This window comes from Oppia nitens, unplaced genomic scaffold (genome assembly GCF_028296485.1).
Source record: "Oppia nitens isolate AA-2021 unplaced genomic scaffold, nextdenovo-longstitch-racon4-pilon3 scaffold6_pilon_pilon_pilon, whole genome shotgun sequence".
Taxonomy (NCBI): Eukaryota; Metazoa; Arthropoda; class Arachnida; order Sarcoptiformes; family Oppiidae; genus Oppia; species Oppia nitens.
The window spans coordinates 1,019,276-1,043,070 of NW_026533250.1; the positions used below are offsets into that span (position 1 = coordinate 1,019,276).

The 23,795-nt window shown below is 27.7% G+C and overlaps 5 protein-coding genes across 5 annotated transcripts; 3 read left to right on the forward strand and 2 right to left on the reverse strand.

Moving 5' to 3' along the window:
- Positions 1-3,495: 3,495 nt before the first annotated feature.
- On the forward strand, positions 3,496-6,616 carry LOC128962379 (sodium/hydrogen exchanger 3-like). The gene is made up of 8 exons (XM_054308752.1): positions 3,496-3,537; positions 3,974-4,105; positions 4,574-4,663; positions 5,143-5,243; positions 5,690-5,779; positions 5,860-6,133; positions 6,263-6,529; positions 6,602-6,616. Exons 1-8 carry the CDS (start codon positions 3,502-3,504, stop codon positions 6,614-6,616), a joined length of 1,005 nt encoding a protein of 334 aa, XP_054164727.1. The 5' UTR covers positions 3,496-3,501.
- Positions 6,617-6,735: 119 nt separating this feature from the next.
- LOC128962380 (SET and MYND domain-containing protein 4-like) lies at positions 6,736-8,490 on the reverse strand. Its single transcript, XM_054308753.1, has 2 exons — positions 8,213-8,490; positions 6,736-8,145 (listed from the first exon to the last, which is right to left on the reverse strand). Exons 1-2 carry the CDS (start codon positions 8,471-8,473, stop codon positions 6,736-6,738), a joined length of 1,671 nt encoding a protein of 556 aa, XP_054164728.1. The 5' UTR covers positions 8,474-8,490.
- Positions 8,491-10,637: 2,147 nt separating this feature from the next.
- On the forward strand, positions 10,638-11,913 carry LOC128962597 (adenine phosphoribosyltransferase-like). Its single transcript, XM_054308978.1, has 2 exons — positions 10,638-10,833; positions 11,364-11,913. Exons 1-2 carry the CDS (start codon positions 10,736-10,738, stop codon positions 11,815-11,817), a joined length of 552 nt encoding a protein of 183 aa, XP_054164953.1. The 5' UTR covers positions 10,638-10,735; the 3' UTR covers positions 11,818-11,913.
- A 67-nt stretch (positions 11,914-11,980) lies between these two features.
- LOC128962598 (NEDD8) lies at positions 11,981-12,772 on the reverse strand. Its single transcript, XM_054308980.1, has 4 exons — positions 12,571-12,772; positions 12,485-12,502; positions 12,311-12,423; positions 11,981-12,243 (listed from the first exon to the last, which is right to left on the reverse strand). Exons 1-4 carry the CDS (start codon positions 12,586-12,588, stop codon positions 12,147-12,149), a joined length of 246 nt encoding a protein of 81 aa, XP_054164955.1. The 5' UTR covers positions 12,589-12,772; the 3' UTR covers positions 11,981-12,146.
- Positions 12,773-12,795: 23 nt separating this feature from the next.
- LOC128962596 (CD109 antigen-like) lies at positions 12,796-23,724 on the forward strand. Its single transcript, XM_054308977.1, has 12 exons — positions 12,796-13,135; positions 15,471-15,943; positions 16,040-16,156; positions 16,536-16,620; positions 16,713-16,836; positions 16,903-18,036; positions 20,176-20,338; positions 20,871-20,976; positions 21,048-21,396; positions 21,462-23,249; positions 23,312-23,417; positions 23,485-23,724. Exons 1-12 carry the CDS (start codon positions 12,966-12,968, stop codon positions 23,685-23,687), a joined length of 4,818 nt encoding a protein of 1,605 aa, XP_054164952.1. The 5' UTR covers positions 12,796-12,965; the 3' UTR covers positions 23,688-23,724.
- The last annotated feature ends 71 nt before the right edge of the window (positions 23,725-23,795 follow it).

Genomic DNA, 23,795 nt, shown 5'->3' on the forward strand with positions numbered 1-23,795 from the left:
GTTTGACTTTTTTCTCACTATTAATTAATTTACTAATCTTTTAACACTTTATTTAAGTGCCACAAAAAAATAATAATAAAAATGAAAGTAATTTCTAATTTTTTTATTTCGTTGCAATTGATAGCATACTTATTCTGTTAGGACTTATTGTGGGCTCTATTATACAGTGAGTACCAGCTATAGCCAAATGACTGATTAACTATTATACCAACTGTCCACTAATAATATTGTATTTTTATATCAATTTTTTTAGTTCACTCAATGTGTCTGAAGAAGTGCCACATTTTACGGTTGAACTCTTCTTCTTTGTTTTGCTTCCGCCGTAAGTATTGTCGTTATTACGATATTAACATTTGATATCTCCATTAGACATAACTTAATATAAACTACTAATATTAAAAATACAGCTATTAATACATATATTGTAAATCTTTAGGATTATACTTGAATCGGCTTACTCTTTGCATGACATCCAGTTCCTCACAAATTTAGGCTCAATATTGGTTTTTGCTATTATTGTAATTATTATTGAAGAATATTATTATTTTAATTATATAAATTTCTAGACATTTTTAAATTTTGATAACTAAAATAAATTATGTGTAAATTTTAGGGCACATTTATAAACATAGCACTGATTGGGCCGTCATTATATATAATTGAATTGATGGGATTTAAATGGATGAAATATCCATCCATGTCATTTCTGGAAATTATGATTTTCGGTACAGCTATTAGTGCTGTCGATCCCGTTTCGGTATTACATTTAAACAATAGTTTATTAATATTAAGTTTGAAATTTAAAATTTAATAGGTTTTAGCAATTTTTCAAGATTTATCTGTTAATAAATCGCTATATTTTCTCGTATTTGGTGAATCATTGCTTAATGGTAAATGAATTTTTGAAATATAGACTGAATAATAAAATAATAAATTTTATTAATTATTAGACGCCGTCGTTATCGTTGTCCATCGGATACTGATTTCAATGTTAGGTGAGAGTCATGTGGAAGTCATGGAGTTCTTCAAAGGCTTTGTTGCCTTATTTCTGGTCAGTTGTGGCGGACTCTTCATTGGCATCTTCTTCGGTGTCCTCACATCACTGCTTACCTTAAAAACAACTCACGTCAGAGGTTTGCAAAGTATTATTATTATTATAATTAGTTTTGGTAATAATTTTCTTGAATTAAAATATTTAATAGGTTTAGAAACAAATATATAAATACATTATTGTAATTAATTATATGCATTAAAAAATAATATAATTCATTAAAGTTTTGACTGTAATAATACAGTAGGTTATCATTACATTAATAAAATGAAATATCAAACTAATTATTTAAATTAGTTATTAAAATTTTTATATTTATATACTAATAAATACATTAATAAGTTATAGAAATTAAACATATATTTTAAAATATTTAATCTTGAACACATTTAAGCAAATTAAGTTTATTGATTATTATAACGAATAATACCAGTAATCTACGGTTTATTTTGTCAGAAACTCATTATATATGATAAAAATAAATAATATTGAAATACTGTATAATGCAATTATTGTGTCGCCATAATTATAATTTAATCTTATATAAGACTTTATCGTATAAAATATAAATTTAAGAAGTTTTCATAAATTGTAATTTTTATTTTTTTAAATACATATCTAATAATTAGTGAGCACTAAATATATGTCACTTATTTTACTTAAGCTCAATGTGATGTCAAAAATATGCTATAAATTAATTTATATATTGGATAACAATTTATGTTTACAAAGCATTAATGTCATGAAATACAATGTCATTAATAAACGCTAAAATTAAATAAATTCTGTCTATTTTTTTAAGTGATTGAACCCATGATTGTGGTAACGATGGCATACATGGGGTATCTGTGCGCAGAAATTCTTCATTTTTCGGGTTTAATTAGTCTAATTGGATGCGGACTCGTAGGCATATTACTATAATTATCATATACTATACAAATATGTTTTTCGCCTTAATTTGCTAATAAAATTATATATATTATATATATTTACACAATATTTAGGTTCAATCGGAGTACACATTCCGTAATATATCAAAAAAATCGAGAATAACAGTCAAATATTTTGCTAAAACTTTGAGGTATTATTAATTCACAACTACACAAATAAACCAAATAATTTCTCAATAAAACACTTTTGGCGCAAAGATTTTGACTTTTTTAGTTTTTCATTATATTTTATTTTTGGTTTCCATTGAATTAGATTCCGAAAAATTTCTTTTTTTTCAAAACAAACTATTTTGTGTCAAAGATCTTCTAAATATATTATTACTAATTTTTTTAATGTTTTCATTATAGTGTATAATAGAAACCAATATTTTTGTTATACTTTTGGTTGGCAATTGAATTGTTAAATAATGAAAGTGCATATATAATGATTAATAATAAGCAACTTTTGCTGTCCATTAGCTAATGTTTGCCAGTATTTCAATGTCTTTCATTATTTTGTTTTTCATTGTCTAACAAAAGTTTACTGCTATTAATCAGTAGACAAATGAGATGTTTACTTATAGTTAACATCTTGTGTGTCATACCATAACAATATTATATAAATAATAATAACAATTTTATAATTATTCAATTTATTAACAAAGATTATTTTATTTTAAATATTTCAAATATGCATACAGTAGTATAAATTTGATTAATATTTAATAAGATAATTAAAAATATTTTAAATATTAAAGTAAACTATAAACTATTGTAAAGTAGCTATTTTTATAATTTATATAACAATAATTTTTATGATTTATTTATATAAATATTTTTGAGACAATAGTAATGTTAATTTTAAATACTATAACTATAAGTTAAATAAATAAAAGATAACAAACAATTTTAAAGCATTAATATATGAATTTAATTATATGTTTGTTTGAATTTCAGTACAATCTCTGATTTATTAATCTTTTATTTTTTGGGAGCCGTACTAATCAATGGACAACTCGTTTGGAACACAGCTTTCGCATTGTTTTCACTTATATTTTGTTTGATCTATCGTTTCGTTAGTAAGTACTCTAATAATTAATTATTTTTATTTTGTTTTTTTTACTAAGTCTAACAAATATTTTTTGGAAATTTCTACATTAAAAATTAAAAAATGATAAGAATATTAAAACAAAAAAATAAAGTATTTATATAATTAGTTACAATATTAGATTTAATGATTAATTTTTAAATAAAATTATATTAAATAATATTTATATCATGATAAGTATTATTTATTTTTTATATAAGTATAACAATAAGTTTATTAGATTTTATAAAAATATTATATACAATTATTTATAATATCAAAAACTATCTTAAAAGCTCTAAAAATTTAAACCAATAAATTTTGACAATAATATATATATATATATATATATATATATATATATATGTGATTTATTTAATAATATTTTAGGTGTATTTTTGTTAACATTTATTCTGAATACACTGTTTCAACGTATGCCTGCCATCAAACTTGAAGAGCAAATATTAATGGTATTTATATAACATTTATATCATTGAGTGTCTGATTCAAAGCAATTTCTTGTTGAGATATAACTCATAATATCAAACAATTATATTTAGTATGACTTTTTTGACAATATTACACAACTTAAACAATATTGATCTATAATACTATATATCAATTTAATTCAAATGTAAATGCAGTTATAATAGGAATGTAATGTAATAGTATATGTAATAATAATTTAACCGATATATCATTTGTGTTAATAACTAGTTTGAGAGAACATTAATACAGTATATATATATATATATATATAGTATATAGTATTTTATTGATTTAATGATTGTACTGTAGGCTAACATATTATATATATACATATGGGATACTCATCCGTCACAATAAATATCAATTAATACAAAAATGTTAGATATTAATAGTAAATGAATTTATTTGCTATATTAGGCTTATGGAGGTCTAAGAGGAGCGGTAGCATTTGCACTGATTGCTGTACTCTATGAAGAGGACACAATTGAAAATTTTGGTTTATTGAGGACAACCACTTTGTTTATTATTTTGTTTACAGTGTTTATATTGGTAATTACATTTCTACATATTCAACACATTTCATACACAAACAAACAAATAATACAAACTTTAATTAAACAATTTAATTAATTTGACAAAAACGAAAAAAACTTTTAATATTCAGTTTGTCTAATAGTATATAAGTTTTATGTCATTTTTAATTATTTTTCTATTTTCTAATGTCTTTATTTATTTTGTGGACTTACAGTATATATATATATATATGGTATATATCAAAAATAATTATAATTGAAAAAAGTAGACAATCTTTCAATAAAATATATAAATCTTTTGTTTAATTTTGTTTTTAAGAAGATTTAAATTGATAATATATTTTACATAATTAAGTTTTTTTAAATATCATTATAATAAACAATATTAATTTATAAAATCGATTTTTTTAAAAACAAAATTAATTTTATTTTTAGATTAGTTTTATTTTTTATAACGACAATTAATTTTAGTCTATCACTGAAGGGCTCCACAACTAAACCGTTATTAAATTATCTGAGAATAAGACGAGAAGTTAAAGAAGAGGCAAAATTGTTTCATTTGGTTAATACAAAAGTATTAAATTATTTTAATTATTTTTAAATTAGTTTTTTCTATTATTACAATATAATCATTTGAATTAGATATTGATTCAAATTATTACTTTATCATTAAATTAATTTAAAATTTACTTTAAAATGTTATATCAATGAAGGAACCAATTGTGTGAATAATTATCATATATTTATTAAAAAAAAGTCTAATTATAAATTTATTTAATAATAATAATTTCAAATAACTAATTGAACTAATTTCATGAATATATTAATTTTAATTATATATTGAATTTCTAGTTTATGGAAAATTTAATTTTTGGATTTTCTGACATAACAGGTATTTACTTATTTTAAAAATTAAATAAAACTAATTATACATATTATTTTTAATTTAAATAGGTGTCCATACATTTAATTATTTTTGGACAGTAAGTTAATTTTTGACTATATTTTATTTCAAACAAAAATATTTTTTCAATAAAATTATTAATATTTTAGAAAAAGCTCATTGATCTGAATGAAAAGTATTTTAAGAAATATCTAACTCATGGCAATAATGAGAAAAATATTGAACAGTTGTTACAGAAATTAATATTAAAGTGAGTTAATTATTAATTTAAAATTAAAATACAGTACAATATATTTAATTACGATATATCATATTATAATAGTAATATTAATGTATTTTATAAAAAAACTATATTACATTAAATATGATTAATATAATTAGTGTTAAAACGACAAAAAAAACATTCAATGAATATTATTGTTGTAGAACTAATATTTTAAATATAATATTTAATGTAAATTAATATAGTTTTATATAAAATACATTACTATTAAAATATTTATACATTTATACATGTATTATATGATATCATACAGTAATTTATATTTGTCTAAACAATATTAATGCATTTACTCCATCTTTTATTTTTCTAGTTTTTTTATTTTATCGATTTATGTTAAATAAATTATGTTATTTTTATTAAAATTTGATTTATAAAATAACAATATTTTTACATATTATTGTTATTATTAATAGAGAAGAAATGAACAAATTATTCAATGACTGTAGTGTTAAAAGTGATGAACAAAATGAAATAAATGAAATCACCAATGATGATGAATATAAGTAAATTTTCAAATAAATTTTACTTGAAATTTGTGTCATAATAGTTAACAATTGTTTTTTTTATTAATTTGAAATTTTAGTAATAATTCAAACAAATCTTCGGCGACTTATAGTAAAAATAGCAAAAATGATTCAAAACTTGATATCGACTCAACTGATGACAGCAGTGATGAGGAACAGACTGTTTGCCAAAGAATGCACAACAAGTTATGCAATCAATTATCACAATTGAAAATATTATCGATGTTTGGCATCAAAATCAAGAGTAAGACTGAAGACGAAAAACAGGCGAACAAAACAAGAAAAATGAGTCATTTGTTGGAAAATGCTTTCAAAGAAAATGACAGAAATCAAGTGAGATATAAATGACAATATAAAACAAATAACATTTTAGATATAATTTATATCTATTATATACAATATTATGATCCAATTGATATCAAATTACATAAAAACTTATATTAAATAATTTTATATTTGCAGACAATTCTGCGAAATAGTGTAACGAAAGGCCAAATTGCGAACAGAAATTTGATTAAACAGAAGAATACTCTTCAGCAACAATTACAAAGACGTTCATCAAATGTGTCGATCACTGATCCCTCTAATAGTACTTCAATTTCTCAAAACATTGCAAAAGTCAAGAATCCGCTGAAAATTAGCTCTCAATTACTAAACGCCACAAAAGTTAATACAAATGATGAACTTGTCAGACGACTATCCCTTATATCCAATATATCTAATATTGAAGTTACTAACCATACAAATAATATACACAAAACATAAAAATATTTAAATAAATAAGTTTATTGTTTTCATTAGAAATTTATAACTTAAAACTGAATAATTATGCAACGAAAATCAATTTTGTTATAAAACTCAATAAAATATATAAAACTCATAAACGATAGATAAAATGTAAAAAATAATAGATTAAATTGTTTTGAAAATTTCATTTAGCACTCGGATGTGTCTCCTTTAAGACCGAAATACGAGATTTCTTTTGGTTGACTTTTGGACAAACTTTTGGCCTTTTCATCTGAACAGACGCCACACTTACACTCAAAAAAGTAGTTATTCTTCAGAAATTCTTGTCGTTCATCAAAACTCATGTCCGTATAGTTAGGTCCGTAACAAACAGTAATGTCTTCGTTAGCATTAATGTCTCGTTGTGTGGCAACAGTGATATAGCGACCATTGAATTGCCAGAAAGCATTGGCATCGCAACTGTGATTGAAGAATGAGGTCATAAAGCAAATACCATTTCCGATGTGATTTCCTCTGAAGATCTGTTTGTCATTCATTTTTTCATACATTCCGAAAGCATTGACACATATTTTATAGTTAAGGATATCCAGAGTCGATGCCAATTGTTTTAGATATTCAACTGTACTTTCGTTGGAAGTTTTGAATTCATCAAAATTATTAAAGACGAGTGCCATCTGAATGGCGCGTTGTATTGATTTGGCTTTGATTTTAAGGCTATATTGGTGTCTATGATCTGATAATTGTAAGAATTTAAGAAAATCGATGGCTGATGAATCGTTTGCGCTGAAGATATTGAATTGTTTGGATTTGTTGCCAACTAATTCAATGGCAAGTTGTGGACCAACCAACAGAATAATACGGAACAGTATGTGATAGTTTGTTCCGATGGCACTGAGCACATCCATAATACGACACTCGTATTTATGAAACTTTGCTTCTTTGGCACACTTTTCATTGCAAAAGACCACTTGTGAACATTGAGGACACGACCAGTGCTTATAACCAATATTTTTACAGCAATTCTGACAATGGGTTTCCCAATGAGTGTTAAATAAAACACAAGACATTGCCTTTTCTAACATAACTATTGACTGTTTCTGTAGATTAGCCGTAGTTTTAAAGCGACGGCCGCTTTCTGGTGTTTCATACAATTCAAGCTTATGGCACATATAATGATCAATATTTTGGCAGTAATCCCATACCACTTCATATTCAGTTTGAAATTCTTCATCTTCTTCTAAGTCTTCATTGACTCGATCTCTAATTAAATTGCTTTGTTTAATAAGATATGCGACCAAATGATTATAAATAGGAAGAGATGGCATCAATTGAATCATTGATGTTATGGTTTGAAAAGCGTCGCCATATCTCTTCATTTTGCACAAGCATTTGACTCTATGTCTTATAAATAGTAGTCGAGTGAGGAATGGCATCGTATGGACAGATAGATGAAGAGCACAGTCAATGTCATGCAATGCATTGTCATGTAAACCCATTTTTAAGAAAACCAAAGATCGACCGGAATAAGCATAAGACAGTTCATTAGCTGATTGTAAATCACTAGCAGTTTTGGATGGATGGGGAGCACAAAGTACTGACTATTAATAAAATTCAATATATTATATAAATATATTTAATGATTATTAATGGTTAGTGTTTTAATACTTTACTATAATAATGAAGAGCAAACTCGTAGTTCTTGTGATCAAAGAATTTATTTCCTTGTCTTCTATATTCTTGAGATTTAGTCACAGATTTTTGGTTTTTATTCTTACATTTTGTCAATAATTTGTTCACTTTTTTGATCGATGTTTTGATTGACAGTACTTTACTAAACACATAATCTACTCGTTGTTTACTATTTTCAAGTAATTCAAACTCAGGAGTACTAACGAAATCACAATCCATGTCTATTAAATGATCCATTGCTAACAAAAAAAATATTTTATAATAATATTCTAGTATTTCATACCAGAAAATTGAAATTCACGCGATTTTATTATAAACAAAAATAAAATATTTTCATTTATTCACGAGAAGCTCTGAATATAAAATTGTCAAATATTACTATAATTTTTTGTAAAATAGATTTATTGCTTAAATTCAATCTTTTTTAATATGTCTACAAATTTGAAAAAAATTTCAAAGAGTGTCGATTCAGACAAAATGATTGAATATTCAGACAACGATGACGAGGAAGTGTCAGAAAATAAAACTTATGAAACTACTATTGTCACCGAAGAACCCGTTCAACTTTATGAACACCGTTTGACTGAATGGCAAAACGAAACTATTATTTCCGATGTCCGCAAACTATTGGCCAAATCGTGTAGAGTGTCAATGAAACAGAAAATTGTGACCACAGTTAAGGTGACAGTTGATGAACAGTCACATGACGTACCAATTCAGGTGAACAAACAGATTGACAAAAAAGATGTCAAAAGTGATATTATTTCAATACCCATTCAATTTCAACAATTGGATGTTCCAGTCATTGAAACCATTGAGTTCGTTGATATACCGTTGCGGACAACTGTAAGAACAACTCGACCTAAAAGTCTTTTTTAAAAATAATTTTTATTTTATTAGTTATTTATTTATAGAAAATATTTTTCATTTATATATGTATATCATTTATATATATATATATATATATATATATATATATATATAGGCATATTTTTAACAATTAAATAATACTATGATATTTTCTACAAAAAATAGTCACTAATAAATTTATTATGCGAAAGCAAATAATATTTAATTTAATATAAATAATAAATATATAAATATAAGCGCCACTAATTTGTTCTCAAATTAACGTTGATAATAAATTATTTTTTTAAATAATTAATTATTAAAAAATTATTACATAACCTATTTTATCTAACAGTAACCTAGTTTTAAGATGTTTTTGTTATTTTAAATGTTAGTCATTAAAAATAAAATTAATTATAATGGTTAGGAAAATATGCTGTTTTAGTCTGACTTAAAGTTTATTAGAGATATTTTTGAAAACAACTAAAATAAATATATCAAAATCATTAATCATATAAATATTGAGAATATTATTATTATATTATATATAGTATTGAAATTCAAGTTATTTAATATGTTATCTAAAATAAGTTTTTATTGAAACTATTGAATGGTTTGAATGGTTTGAATGGTTTGAATGGTTTGAATGTTGTGTAATATGTCTATCAAAGTATGACATACTATATGTGAGACTCTTTTATGGCATTTGTTTGTAATGTAAAGCAAACACTGGTTTGGCATTTGATTTATGTCTTGTGTTAAGCCATCACTTCATTGTCACCATTACTACCACTACTAGTGTTTTCAGACAAAGCAAACAACGACGTCATGAGTGGTCCGTCGCGTTCAACACCAGTCACGGCTACAGTTGTGACCAATTCATCGAGTGGTCAAAGAGTGGATAAACAGTTTGCCATTGATGTCAACAAAGACGATGCAAAGAGTGGTGACTCACATCTTAACTCATTAATGAATTGTGTCAACAGATTGGAGACATCACTCAACCAATACTTAACCAAAATTATTGACGACGAGAACGACCCGAATCCGGAAGCAGTGAGCGCTGCCATCGCTGGTGAAGCCATACAATCTGCTGTAGCCAGAGGTGACACATATGGATATCAAATGCCAAACAATGATATGAGACAACAACAACAACAACAACAACAACAGTGTGCCAACAGGTCTGCCAACAGTGACTACTATCAGTACGACACCGGTTATCGACCAACTGATGGCCCGAAACACAAACGATCCAAAAATAAGTAGTCATTTGATTGACAATTCTTTGTAAATAAGCTTTGAATCAAATTTGGCGCTCAAAGGGATCACCGATTTATTCAAGGATTTCCTAACTCAAGAGTGTCTCATATGATCACTGATAACACATTTCAACACTTGATTGTCATATAATAAACACTTTATAGCAGACAATCATTCAGTGACTGCACTCTCTTTTGCTAACATTTCTCGCTTTTATTTTTTACAATTAATTGTATTTCAATTGATTTTATTTTTATAATTATAATTAACATATTATTATTGTATAATATATTGTAAGTCATTAATAATAACAACAAAGTAATTGTGGTTTTAATCGATTGTTTCAAATCAATCACAAGACTTGTTGAGCACAAGACGTCAACCGTAATGTCTAACAATAGCTGTGATTGTGATAATCGATTGAAACGAATCAAAGACACGATTAAGTCTTATACAGACTTTCCTAAAAAAGGCATTTTGTTTCGGTATTTATTTAATTATTTCAAACATTTTTTACACATTTATTTGACTCTAGATTTTATTAATTACTAAATAATTCAATAATTTGTGTTCAATTCATTAATTGGTTTAAAATATTGTGTTTTTCTTTAAATTGTAAACATAATATACAGTATGATAAGCCAACTGTCCATTACTTTTATTATTATTTATATATACCGTCACCTAATGTTAAAAGCAATTATTAAATATCAAATGATTAATTTAAATTAAGTTTTTATAGCTTATATCTTATTAAACATTTAATTGACATAAACCGGTGTTTATTTATGACTATCAAATAGAGTGTAATTTAATTGTAAACTCTTAAAAGTAATCAAGTTTTGTATGTATTTACATAAATATAAAATTATATTTATCTTAAAAAATGGTTTATTATATTTACATAATTTCCAAAATTAACAAATTATTAAAATTTTGTTTTATAAATCAATGCATTTATAAATCATAATAAACTTGAAAAATAAATTAAATTTATATTTTGATTGTTTTATAGCGACTTTTTCCCAGTTCTCAGAAATCCCGATGTCTTTAAAGATTTGATTGATTTGATGGCAGAGAAGATCAAAAACATTGAACCAAAAGTCGAAGCAATTGTTGGTCTGGAATCACGTGGTTTTCTTTTGGGAGCACCGCTGGCATTGCTCCTTAAAATACCGTTTATTCCGGTCCGCAAACCGGGCAAATTGGCCGGTCTGGTCAACAAGAGTTCATATACACTTGAATATGGAAGTGATTCACTTGAAATCCAGACTGAGTCCATCACCAATGGTCTCAAGTGTGTGGTTGTCGATGACTTGATAGCAACGGGTGGCTCATTGAAGGCTAGCATTGATTTAGTCAAATCATGCGGCGGTCACGTTGTCTTAGGACTGGTAGTCATCGAATTGGTAGCACTTAATGGCCGATCAAACATTCCGTCCGCTTTTGATTCACTCATTCAATATTAATAATCCATTAATTAGTGGATAAAAAAGTGTTACTATTTTTCTAACGTATATTTTTATACATTTTGAAAGCAATAAAATAACAAATAAGCAGAAATACAGAAATGTTTAAATAATAGACAGATTTTGTATAATTTTTATTAAAAATTATATAATCATATCATTCATATACCATATTATAAATTATTAATTCTCAAAATATGAAATAATTTATAAAATTATTTCTTAAAACACATTAAGTTATTATCACTTTAATATCAAAATTAATGACAATATGAGACAGATTTAAGGATTAGTAGTAATAAACGATTAATTTAAAGATAACAATCCTATCAATGGTTGACACGATGGCCACCTCTCAGGGCTAAAACGAGATGCAGTACCGAACCACCGGTCACTTTATAATCAGCGGCAGTCTTGTCATCGTTCCTGTCATAACCAGATATAACAACCAATTAATATAAAAACAAAATTAGTTGATATTATTGTTGCAGACATTTGTTTGCCTGAAAAGATGAGTCTTTGTTGTGCCGGAGGAATGCCTTCTTTTTCTTCAACCCTTTCCTTAATCCTCTCCACTTTATCGGTCGGTTCGATGTCGATCTCAATCTATGGACAATCATTCAAATTAGTTATCAAATCATACAAACAATCATTTCATTTAAAACACCTCTTTGCCGGTCAGAGTCTGTAATCAATAGAAATATACATTAAATCATTTGGTATTTTCGGATCAAATAAGACAACTAGTCTTACCTTAACTTTAATCAACATTTTCGGTCAATCAACGAGTTGTGTTATCCCGTAGTTAATGTCCAACCGTTTCGGCGATTGGTTTGAAATGCAATTCAAAACAATGCATCAAATATTGTATGAAATCTCTAATATTGTTGTAATAGTGTGTCGATTGCGGCAAACATTGACAGCGCATGACATCAACAGTACATCCATATTGTGTTTGACAGTAACGCCACAGTCGGGCACTGGTAGGCATTGAATGCCACTCCTATTCACGCATTTTGAAAAACTTTTGTGCATTACATAGACAGTGCACATACTATGCATACATTGAAAAGACTGGTAGTACACAACTGGCACTGTCGGTGCCCATACTTTTTTCATATGTATGTCCACTGTTTGAACCAAAAGTTATGATCAGTACGTTATGGCGACACCATAGGGACAGTATGTGGATATCATCTATCATATGGTATTGTCTACTCTTTACTATCCAATACTTGGATCAGTCGTCATGTCAGTCACCCAAATATATGGGACAAACCGGTAATGAAATAAATCGCGATCTCATACAACATGAACCGTAAGTTTTATTTTTATATTAATTTATTTTAAAATTATGACAAACAATAGTTTTTCTATTTTTTATATATTATATAAACTATTTTATTGTTTAATTTAATATTATTAAATAAAAAATACTAATTTTAATATTTTACAAACAATTATATAACTTAATAATAAATTGTAAGTAATAAACACATAAATTTATGTTTCAGCAAAAGTATGTAGCATTTGATGCCCTAAAGCTATTTATCCGGTGTTTAAAATTTTTATATTATTATTATATACTGATTGCTGACTTTAAGTCATGATTTTTTATGGTAAACACTTTTAGGGCAACGCTTAACACTATTTACAATAGCATTGCTATCATATGTTTTACATTAATTATAGGCAAAACAACAATACGTGCGCTAAAATAGATTGTATTAAAAGTTTTGAAACAATAAGTTTTTATAGCATATAAACAATAAGTATTTCAATATATCGGAAATTAAATCTCATGTAATAGAAAATAGATATAATGACCAATAATTTTAATTACAACAAATAACATTGCATATAATTATTTATAATCAATAATACTAATAATTGTTTGTAATTAAACTCAATTGACCTTGGTTACATTTTATTAAATCAACCATTGTAATTTAATCAATTGTAATTATATAATAATGTAGGAAACCTTATAAGGAGTTATTAATATTTGGTATAAACTTATTTCCAATTTGATACACAATTTCTGTATAACTGGCGATTCATTCACTATAGCATAATATTAACTATTGTTTTCACACATTTATAGAGTTCGGATAACTTTCCAAAAGAGGAAAGTTTCAAAATAAATTCCCTCCAATTTTTTTGTGGAATATATGGAAAATATTTTATTTCTCCTCCTTTAGCTTTAAAATACAAAGATATGATTTATAATATATAATAAAGGGTTGAAAACTTATTTTATTTAAGTATTAAGAAATAGTTATAAATTGAGTTAAACTATAGAAAAATATTATTTAATTTATAATTAATATATATTTGTTAAGTATTTTAATTAAATTACTGGATTAGGATTCAATAGATGATGTTTTACGAAAATAAATTGCCAGTGAATAAGGAAAATATGGAATTTTGTGGTAATAAAACTACAGAAGGAATTTACTCTAACTCTACATATTTTAAATACTATACATTTATCGCTTATTTTTTAGAGCCTCTTATGATTTTCAGATGTAATTACAATATTTGTTAAGACATGATAAAAGTAAAGTAATAATAACTATGAATAATAGTCACGAAATTTATACAGCAATATATGTATAGTATAGTAGATGATAGCAGAGCAGGTGCATCAAAAAAAGTATGGGATAGTTATGTGTTTTGTTTTGATGTTTGATATTCTCAACAAATGTTTCTTAAGGGAGTTATATATATATAAATCGATGGTCTGCTCAGGGATTGAAATCTCAAAAATTTGGCCAATGATTAGATCATACATGACAACTATCATTGCCTAAAATATAACACTATATTGTTTGCATTCACTCCCAATCTATGAGTGTAGAGTCAGCCTATTATATGCCACAAACTCATATCATTGAATGAATAAGTCTATCGCAACATTCATACTGTCATCCAATTTATATTTATATTATTAGATACAGTATTACTACTACCGTTGTTTGAATCATACAACTGATACCAACTAAATCAGTATACTTTAGCTTATAATCGCAGTCTCACTCACTCTCTCCCTTCCCCATCACTTACTCATACATTACTCACTCACTCATCCATTATTTCATATATATGTTATTATTTGACTTTTCATTTTATATCATAGCATCTAAAATAATTTTATTACTTTTTCCTGACTTATGGAGGTATGATTTAATAGACAAAATATATATTTTTGAATCGATATTAAGCATACAAAAAATGTAACGAATTTGATAGCAAAGTCTTTAAAAGAGTAGTTTATATTAAAAATGAAAATAAGAGTTTTATTTCAAAAATATTACTTTATTTTTAATGAACTTCACTTTTGATTACATAACCGTAAAATTGTTGGCTTTTTATTTAAAAGAAATAAATGCTTTTATATCATATCTCATGGGAACTACATTTGTTAGACAAACATTTATTTGACTGTTTTTATGTAATTTAAAGTCTAAATTAGCGACTCGTGTGTAATGTAATGTCTATAATATCTCAAGTTTTATCAAGTATTAAATCAATCAATTAGTTGACAAATTGTTACTAAACATGTATTAACATTGAAATTGCATTAACTATTTTATAGTGATGTCATAATTAATTAATGATGATATTTGTGACACACATTGTTCTTATATTAGCACATATTTTGTATTGGCATCAAAAACCTTACGTCCCGGTCAAGTATATCGGGTGTCAGTAACAGTCTATCGATCAAATTTACCCATAACTGTGAGGGCATCCATACAAAGGAATGGCGTTGAAGTTACGGCTTCGACACAGGAATGCAAAGAAAGAATTCCCGAAACATTATTACTTCGGGTACCACCGACCTCTAGATTAGGACAGTATAAACTTAGGGTTGAGGGCAATGTGAACGGTGTATTGGGTGGAACTGCCTTTTACAATGAAACTCATCTGGTTTTCTCTCAACGCTCAATGACTATATTTGTGACCACAGATAAGCCAATCTATATGCAGGGACAGACCGTCCGATTTAGGGCATTACCGATCACTACAGACTTAAAAGCATTTTCTGATGCAATTGACATTTATATGTTAGACCCGAGGGGTGCAATCATGAGGAGATGGCTTTCCAGACAAAGCAATTTAGGTATATATTTATTTGACACCTATTTTCCGCATTTTATTATATAATATAACATTGTTTTCTGTGTTTTTGTTGAAACATTTACCTTTTAAACTTCAGGCGCTGTCAGTCTCGAGTATCCATTGTCTCAGCAACCGGTTTATGGCCAAAATTGGACGATACGTGTTATAGCTCAGGGACAGGTCGAGGAAAAACAGTTTGCTGTCGAGGAATACTGTATGTCATTCAACTGTTTTTTAATACTTTCCTTTATATCTACTTTATCTTTATACTAATCATTTATTTATTATTGTTATAATAATATACTATTTATATATTAATTTTTTAACAATTTAAAATTTGTTGGGAAATAATTGAAAGAAATATATATATTATATATATATTGTAAATTTTCTTTTCTCTTCAATTGAAATATAATATATTACATATTGTTATTTATAAGTATATTATGTATACAAATTTGAATCATAAATCATTTAAAAGTAGTGGAAAAAATACAGAAAAATTTTGATACATAATAATTATTTAAGGAATTGAATATATATACTGTATATTCAAACTAATGATAAAAACAACGTATTTGTTATATTAACAGATCAGACAAGATTTGAAGTAAACGTATCAATGCCAGCATTTTTCCTACAAACAGACAGATATATCTACGGCTCAATTATGGCTAAGTATGTGTCCCTTTAATAGTTAGCAGATATTTATTTAAGCATCCCTTTCCTTAAATGATTTATCACAACTCTACTATTTTTACTAAAAATAGCTTTACGAGTGGTATCCCAGTGATTGGCAATCTAACTATATTATATACATTGATTTCCTCTAACAAACAAACCACTTCCCAGAGTTTCTTTGACAGACCAGCTATTGAGACAACTGAACGATATGTGAGTTTGCAATCAAAGCTTACAGATGTATGTAATGAACATTTTTTTATATACCTTTAAATATAGTTCAAAGGTTATTATGAATTTCGTCGTCCAATGAGTGAAATAATAGATCAATTAGGAGGCGGGTTATCACTGGACGGCGCAAAGATAACAGTGACAGCATTTGTTGGCGAGCGATTCCTTAACCTAATATACTCGGGTTACGCGCGGGCATACATATTCAGTTCAAAGGTTAAACTAAAAGTGTTGGGCTCAACACCACAAGTGTTCAAACCTCCGATGCCTTTCAAAGCATACGCTGCCGTCTCATTCAATGACGGCTCACCGCTTCCTTTCGATCGACTTATTTATGAGAAGCTTGAAGTTCGGACCAGAGTTCAGTTCTATAGATTTGGTTCTAAGAACTTGGAACCAAAGGAGGTTCCCATGTCTTTGACAAATCCGGGTCTTTGGGAGATCTCAATCAACTTAAAAGATGAACTTAAGGAAAAAAGACTTCTTGAAGACGTTAACTACTTATCTTTAGACGCTTTCTTCAGGGATGCCAACGGAGACACAATCCGTGCCCCAGAACTGAGAGCATACGCGACTTTCTCGCCGTCTGAAAGACTTATTCATATCTCGACGTCTACTAAACAGCCGAAAGTTGGCGAATACATCATATTTCACGTGCGAACCAATTATTACGTGAAATTATTCTCGTATGTGATTATATCAAAGGGAATGGTTTTGATTACTGGAAGAGAAGATATGAGTTCTACTATTAAGACATTTGCGGTCAGTTTATCACCTGAAATGGCGCCCACAGCTACTATTGTTATCTATGATATCGCACGTGGAGGTGAAGTAGTATCGGATTCATTAACCTTTCCTGTGGATGGCATATCTCGCAACAACTTTACGGTTACACTTAATAACCGCAAAGATAAGACAGGAGACACAATAGAAGTAGTAGTTTTAGGACAACCCGGCACTTATGTGGGTCTTTCAGCACTTGACAAAGATTTATCTCTATTACAAGTGGGTAATCAAATAAACTATGCAGAAGTCTTAAGAAAGATGAACACATTTGACCAATCAGTCACTGCCAGTAACGGCACGCTTACACACATCTGGCTTTCAAGAGAGGGAAGAGTCGATCGATTTCTTCACTTTCCTTCGCCTACGAATGGCATCGACGCCAACAAGACTTTTGAAGTAAGTGTTGATACAAATGATAATATAGTGAATGATATTTTCAATATATCTCTCATAACTCGTACTGCGATTATATGTGAATTTCTGAGAGAGGGTTACATATATTTTTATGGCTTGTTTTAAGGGATATTTATATTCAAATAAAATTTTAATAAATAATATTTTTTCTGATAATTAAATTACAGTATTTTTACTCAAACACATTTTACAATTTTACTTTTGTAAAATTTATATTATCATACTGTATTATTATTTAATATTAAATGTAATATATATTGTGTCTCAAAAGTTGTGAGATATTTTTTAACAAAATTATTATGAATGAGTTGACCAAAATAATATTTTTTTGCAACTGAATTTTTCTTACCGATATACAATGTAATGGTATATTAAGTTTTTATGTATTGTGGCACAGGTATGCAAGCTAACGGAGGTCTATTATCTAAAAAACTATTTAAAAAAGTACTTAAAATCATAATACCAAAATAAACTAGATAAATTACCTAGTTTCTTTGCAAAACTCATAAAAATTTGCTAAAAATTCTAAAAATTACTTTTTAGACCAGGTTTTATATTTTAATAATTATTTGCATATCTATTAAAATTGATATAAATGTATGATTGGGAATATACGTATGCCTAAAAATATTTTTTAAAAAGCTAAAACTCAGATTATAAACATATACTGTATATTATGAAATTTAAATTTTATACAATAAAAAACTAAAAAAGTATTCTCTGAAAAATAACTCAAATATTTAATTTATGTGTTAGAGTTGAATAAATAGTTCAATTATTATTGTTTAAATTTTGTTTAAAAAAAACTCGTTTAAAAATATTAATATTTTAATATTTATTTTTTTAAAATAAGATTTGTGAACATCTTTTAACTCAATTGAAAGTTTAATTTTATAAAGTTCTGGAAATTTTCTTCTCATTTTATTTTACATAATAAAAATTTAAAAAATAAATTTCATTAAATGCATAAAAATAATTTTAGATTAATTAAGATATTAATAAAATAGTATAATTAAGTAAACTTATATTAATATATCTAGAGTTATAGTGCTTTAACAGACATTTTATTGTCTCTAATTTCATATATATATTTCGGTATAAATATATTGTATATTTTACTGTAATATTAAATCTAAAAATTTCGATTAAGCATTACATGAAAATCAAAAAATCAATTTTATTTATTATAAAAGTTAGATAACAAACAAATTGAATATATTGTGAGTATCATATGTTTCACTTAAAAATGAATACAAAGTGAATTTGCACTTTAAAATCAAATCTCTCTCTCTCTCTCTCTCACTCACTCACTCACTCACTCACTCTATACACACTCACTCACTCTCTATACACACTCACTCACTCTCAACTTTATCTCCCATTTACTTAAAACTATTGTTCTATAAATTATTTATATTAAGGAAAAATAAAAGAAACTCATATTTTATAATAATATACAGAGAGTTAGCTTTAAAATCGATTTTAGCATAAGTTTTCATTATTTGTTTAGATTACATAATGTGCTAAAATTTAAACAAAAAAATATGTAAATCTTTTTTTCGGATAAAGTAATTCATTTAAGAAAATTAAAATGTGTTAATTTTATTATAACATTTAAAGCGACCAAACATTTTATAAATTTTATAGATAAAAACAATTTTATTTATTATTTTGGTTTTTTAGGAATAATTTTCGTTATTGTTTAGTTTAAAAGTCAGCAAAAAATTTAATATAAGATTTACACGATTTCTATCTATAAGTCGGATCTCTTTTATTATATAAACATTCAGATCATATCATATAAAATATGGTTCACTTATTTATACAAATATAATCTATTGTCAAAATAATTATTATTTTGTAAACTATTGATGTATTCATAATATAATATATAAATAGTAAATATACTTATATATTATATATTGTACTGTATATACACATTATCACTAGATATCACATATGTTGTCTAAATTTATCCACTGATTTGAGAGGAGTTTATCATATGTTATATTTTGATGAAACCTTTTTAACTATAATTTGTTTTGACTGGTATTTCAAGTTATAATAATAAACAGCAAAAGTAATTGTTGTGTTATAATGTTTGATGTGATGTCTATATAGAGCGCTGGTCTGGTTATCTTCACCGACGCTAATGTTACAGAAAAGTATGATAATTGCAACCGAACTCTTGGATTGTTGTCGTGTTTGGATGGGAACTGTTATCACTCAGACAAGGCCTGTGATGGAAAGTATGACTGCAGAGATGGTACTGACGAGGGCTCATGTAAGTTATATTTAAGTTTACATAATTTTTTGAAAAAACAATAGTAATACTACCGTAGGTAAGTGCAATTAGGCACAGGGATCCAATGTGAAACTATGAGCTAAAATGTGAATTTCTAGCCCATATCAAATGATTTGTTAATGAGTTGTCAAATTATTTCAACTATTTTTCAAGTTTTTTAAATTTCAGTAATTAACCCCCACTTAAAATATGCCATCTATTTTAGACCGGTCTCACATATTACCCATCTCCCAATCATTTGATACCCACGACTTGACATTTTATCCCAGTGGGTGGGGTGGGACAAAATGTGATATTTACTCCCAAAACGAATGTTGATTTTTAAATTTTTCATATTTTAAAGGGGGCTTATATGTGTGTTTATACGGTATTTATCAATATTTTAAATCTTAATTACGAATTTAATATTTCGAGTGTAAGAAAATATTTTAATTAAAATTTAAAAAATCATTATTTATAGATATTATGATAAAACTAATAATGAGTTTATTATTGTATAACTTATATTTAGGTCCTGAAAGAGATGACTATAATTTAGCTCAGTTTCGGATGACTCGTACCAATCGATTGCAGCGATTGTATGACAATTCTTGGCTTTGGAAAGACATAAATATTGGGTTAATATTAAAATTAATTCCTGTTTTTAAAAATGCAAATTAAAATCTAATTATTTGAATTTATGAATTAGACCGTTAGGTTATTATATATTTAAAGCATCAGTTCCTAACGCACCGGTCACTTGGATTGTCAATGCATTTGGTATGAGCTCTACTAATGGATTCGGTATTCAACAATCAAATATTGAGTATTCAAGTGTCCGACCATTTTATATGAGCGTTGAGATGCCGTCTGTTTGTTTGATTGGCGAACAAATAGGAATTCGTATAAGTATTTTCAATTACCTCCCGTACGAGATTGAGGTGATTGTTGTGTTGGCCCGATCTCCCGATTACAAGTTTGTCCATGTTGAACCATACGGTCGTGTCCAATCATACAATCCTCGTACATCCTATGGACAGCACCAACACTTAATTTTGGTATTATTTTTTAATTTAATTGGTTTTTAATCTATTAAAAGCATTAAAAACAATTATAATTTTAGATATATCCCGGACGCACATCAGTAGTTTATATGCCAATAGTTGCCCAACGAATTGGTGATATTAATGTTACAGTTATTGCTAAAACACAGGTAGCAAAGGATATTGTGACCAAAACATTGAGTGTAGAAGCGGACGGAGTTCCACAATATACACACACGTCTGTCGTTTTAGACTTATCTCAGGGCGCATACCTTATCAAGTATTTGGAAACTAATGTCACCGAAAATCCTATTATTCCGTATCGTCAGGAAAGGCGATATGTATTTGGATCAAACAAAGCCAGAATATCAATGGTCGGAGATATAGTGGGTCCGGCCTTTCCATTCATGCCTATGAATGCCACTTCAATGTTAAGAAAACCATATGATTGTGCCGAACAAAACATGTTTAACTTTGCCATTAATATGTATACACTTTTCTATCTGAGACTGACTGGTCAAAGAAGATCAGATCTTGAGAAAGAGGCTTTTAAGTACTTGAATATTCAATACCAGAGACAACTAAGCTATAAGAACAGTGACGGATCATTTAGGGCTTTTCGATGGAATAATAGGCCGAGTGTTTGGATGACTGCCTTTTGTGCCCGTATTTTACATAAGGCAACGTTTCAGGAATGGGAAAACTTCTTATACATTGATCCCAATATCATTCAGGACGCTATTGCTTGGCTTCTCAGGTTTCAAACACCCGAAGGAGCTTTTGTCGAGACATCACTTATACCACATAATCGGCGAATGAATCTTACCTCTAAAATATATGGTGACCACTCAAACCTGAGGAATATTTCACTAACAGCTCATGTGTTGATAACTTTGTCCGAAGTTCGTGATCTCAGAGGTGATGTCGGCGCCAGAGCTGCCACAGCACGTACTGCCGCTCAACGATATTTGGAGCGAATGCTTCATATTATCATCAATTATGACGATCCTTACGATTTAGCCATTACTTCATATGCTTTAAGTTTAGTTAATTCGGTGGAAACAGACGAAGCATTTAATTGGTTGGACCAGAAAATGCGTGAAGTCAGTGGTATGAGATACTGGGGTCGTGAAGCCATACCTCCACCTAAAACACAAATAGAAAATAACCGTCCATTCCTATTGCCACGACTTCCTCACAAATATGATTCATCTAATATTGAAACAACAGCTTACGGACTGTTAGTTCATATCGCCAAACAAGCAGTCATTCAAAAGGAAATCGTTGAATGGCTTAATAATCAGCGTTTATATGACAGCGGGTGGGCCTCAACTCAGGACACTGTGATTGCATATCAAGCGCTCATTGAATACGCTATTCAGTCGCGACTCAGGGAAGTGACTGATATAAAGATCACAATAGAAGCTCCGTCTTCGCGAAACTTTTCTAAAACTATTCGTATCGGAGAAGATAATCTCTCGCAGCTCCAGGAGTTTGATATTCCTAATCCTTTTGGTGCAGTTATTGTTAAGGCTCAGGGGTCTGGTTTAGCAATTGTCCAATTAGATGTCCAATACAATGTCGATTGGCCACATCTACAGATCCAACCACCCATTAAAGCTTTTGATTTGGATGTTACGGCAGTTTTTAGTGGACGTAATAGCTCTCACATAACTTTCCGTTCGTGTCAACGATGGGTTTTGACTCAAGAAAGCTCATCCAGTGGTTTGACTGTATTGGAAGTAACGATACCCACCGGATATATTATCCAACAACAAGAATTAGATCTTATAGTTAAGACAACACCATTACGTAATCTAGAAGAAGCCAGATTTTATGATAGGAAAGTTGTCTTCTATTTTGATTATGTAAGTCATATCACTATTGTTTTAATAATACAATTATTAATTGATTGATTCTTTTATAATAGTTGGATACAATGCCTACTTGTGTCTCATTTACAGTCCAGCGTTGGTATCCCGTGGCTAATCTTACCCGTTATATACCTGTTAGAGTTTATGATTATTACGCTCCCGGTATGTTTAAACCACTAATTTGTATAAATAATAATTTTCTAATTTTTATTTTTAAATTAATTTTCAGAGCGATTTAATGAAACAATGTTTAATACACAGAATCTCTATTATTTGAGTGTTTGTCACGTTTGTGGCTCATACCAGTGTCCCTACTGTCCAATATTTAGTGGATCACTGAATCTCTCATCTAATCTCATTGTTATTTTTATGATAGCATTAATTAATATAAACTATATTTATAGATATTGTTTAAGATTTGTTGATATTTGAGATGCAACTAAAAAACTATTTTAGAAATAGACTCCAAAGAAGGATTAATATAATTCATAAAATGATTTTTTAATGTAAATTATACACAATTTTTTTTTAAAATTTATA

What these genes read in the sequence shown, in the direction of transcription:
- LOC128962379 (XM_054308752.1), top strand. Translation starts at nt 3,502, where the DNA reads ATGCCTGCCATCAAACTTGAAGAGCAAATATTAATG. An exon ending in TGTTTACAGTGTTTATATTG is followed by an intron (nt 4,106 to 4,573) that starts GTAATTACATTT and finishes CTATCACTGAAG; the next exon opens with GGCTCCACAACTAAACCGTT. An exon ending in TTACAGAAATTAATATTAAA is followed by an intron (nt 5,244 to 5,689) that starts GTGAGTTAATTA and finishes TATTATTAATAG; the next exon opens with AGAAGAAATGAACAAATTAT.
- LOC128962380 (XM_054308753.1), bottom strand. Translation starts at nt 8,473, where the DNA reads ATGGATCATTTAATAGACATGGATTGTGATTTCGTTAGTACTCCTGAG. An exon ending in CTCTTCATTATTATAGTAAA is followed by an intron (nt 8,146 to 8,212) that starts GTATTAAAACAC and finishes TTTTATTAATAG; the next exon opens with TCAGTACTTTGTGCTCCCCA.
- LOC128962597 (XM_054308978.1), top strand. Translation starts at nt 10,736, where the DNA reads ATGTCTAACAATAGCTGTGATTGTGATAATCGATTGAAACGAATCAAA. An exon ending in AAAAAAGGCATTTTGTTTCG is followed by an intron (nt 10,834 to 11,363) that starts GTATTTATTTAA and finishes ATTGTTTTATAG; the next exon opens with CGACTTTTTCCCAGTTCTCA.
- LOC128962598 (XM_054308980.1), bottom strand. An exon ending in ATCTTTTCAGGCAAACAAAT is followed by an intron (nt 12,244 to 12,310) that starts GTCTGCAACAAT and finishes TGGTTATGACAG; the next exon opens with GAACGATGACAAGACTGCCG.
- LOC128962596 (XM_054308977.1), top strand. Translation starts at nt 12,966, where the DNA reads ATGATCAGTACGTTATGGCGACACCATAGGGACAGTATGTGGATATCA. An exon ending in GATCTCATACAACATGAACC is followed by an intron (nt 13,136 to 15,470) that starts GTAAGTTTTATT and finishes TTCTTATATTAG; the next exon opens with CACATATTTTGTATTGGCAT. An exon ending in TACGGCTCAATTATGGCTAA is followed by an intron (nt 16,621 to 16,712) that starts GTATGTGTCCCT and finishes TACTAAAAATAG; the next exon opens with CTTTACGAGTGGTATCCCAG.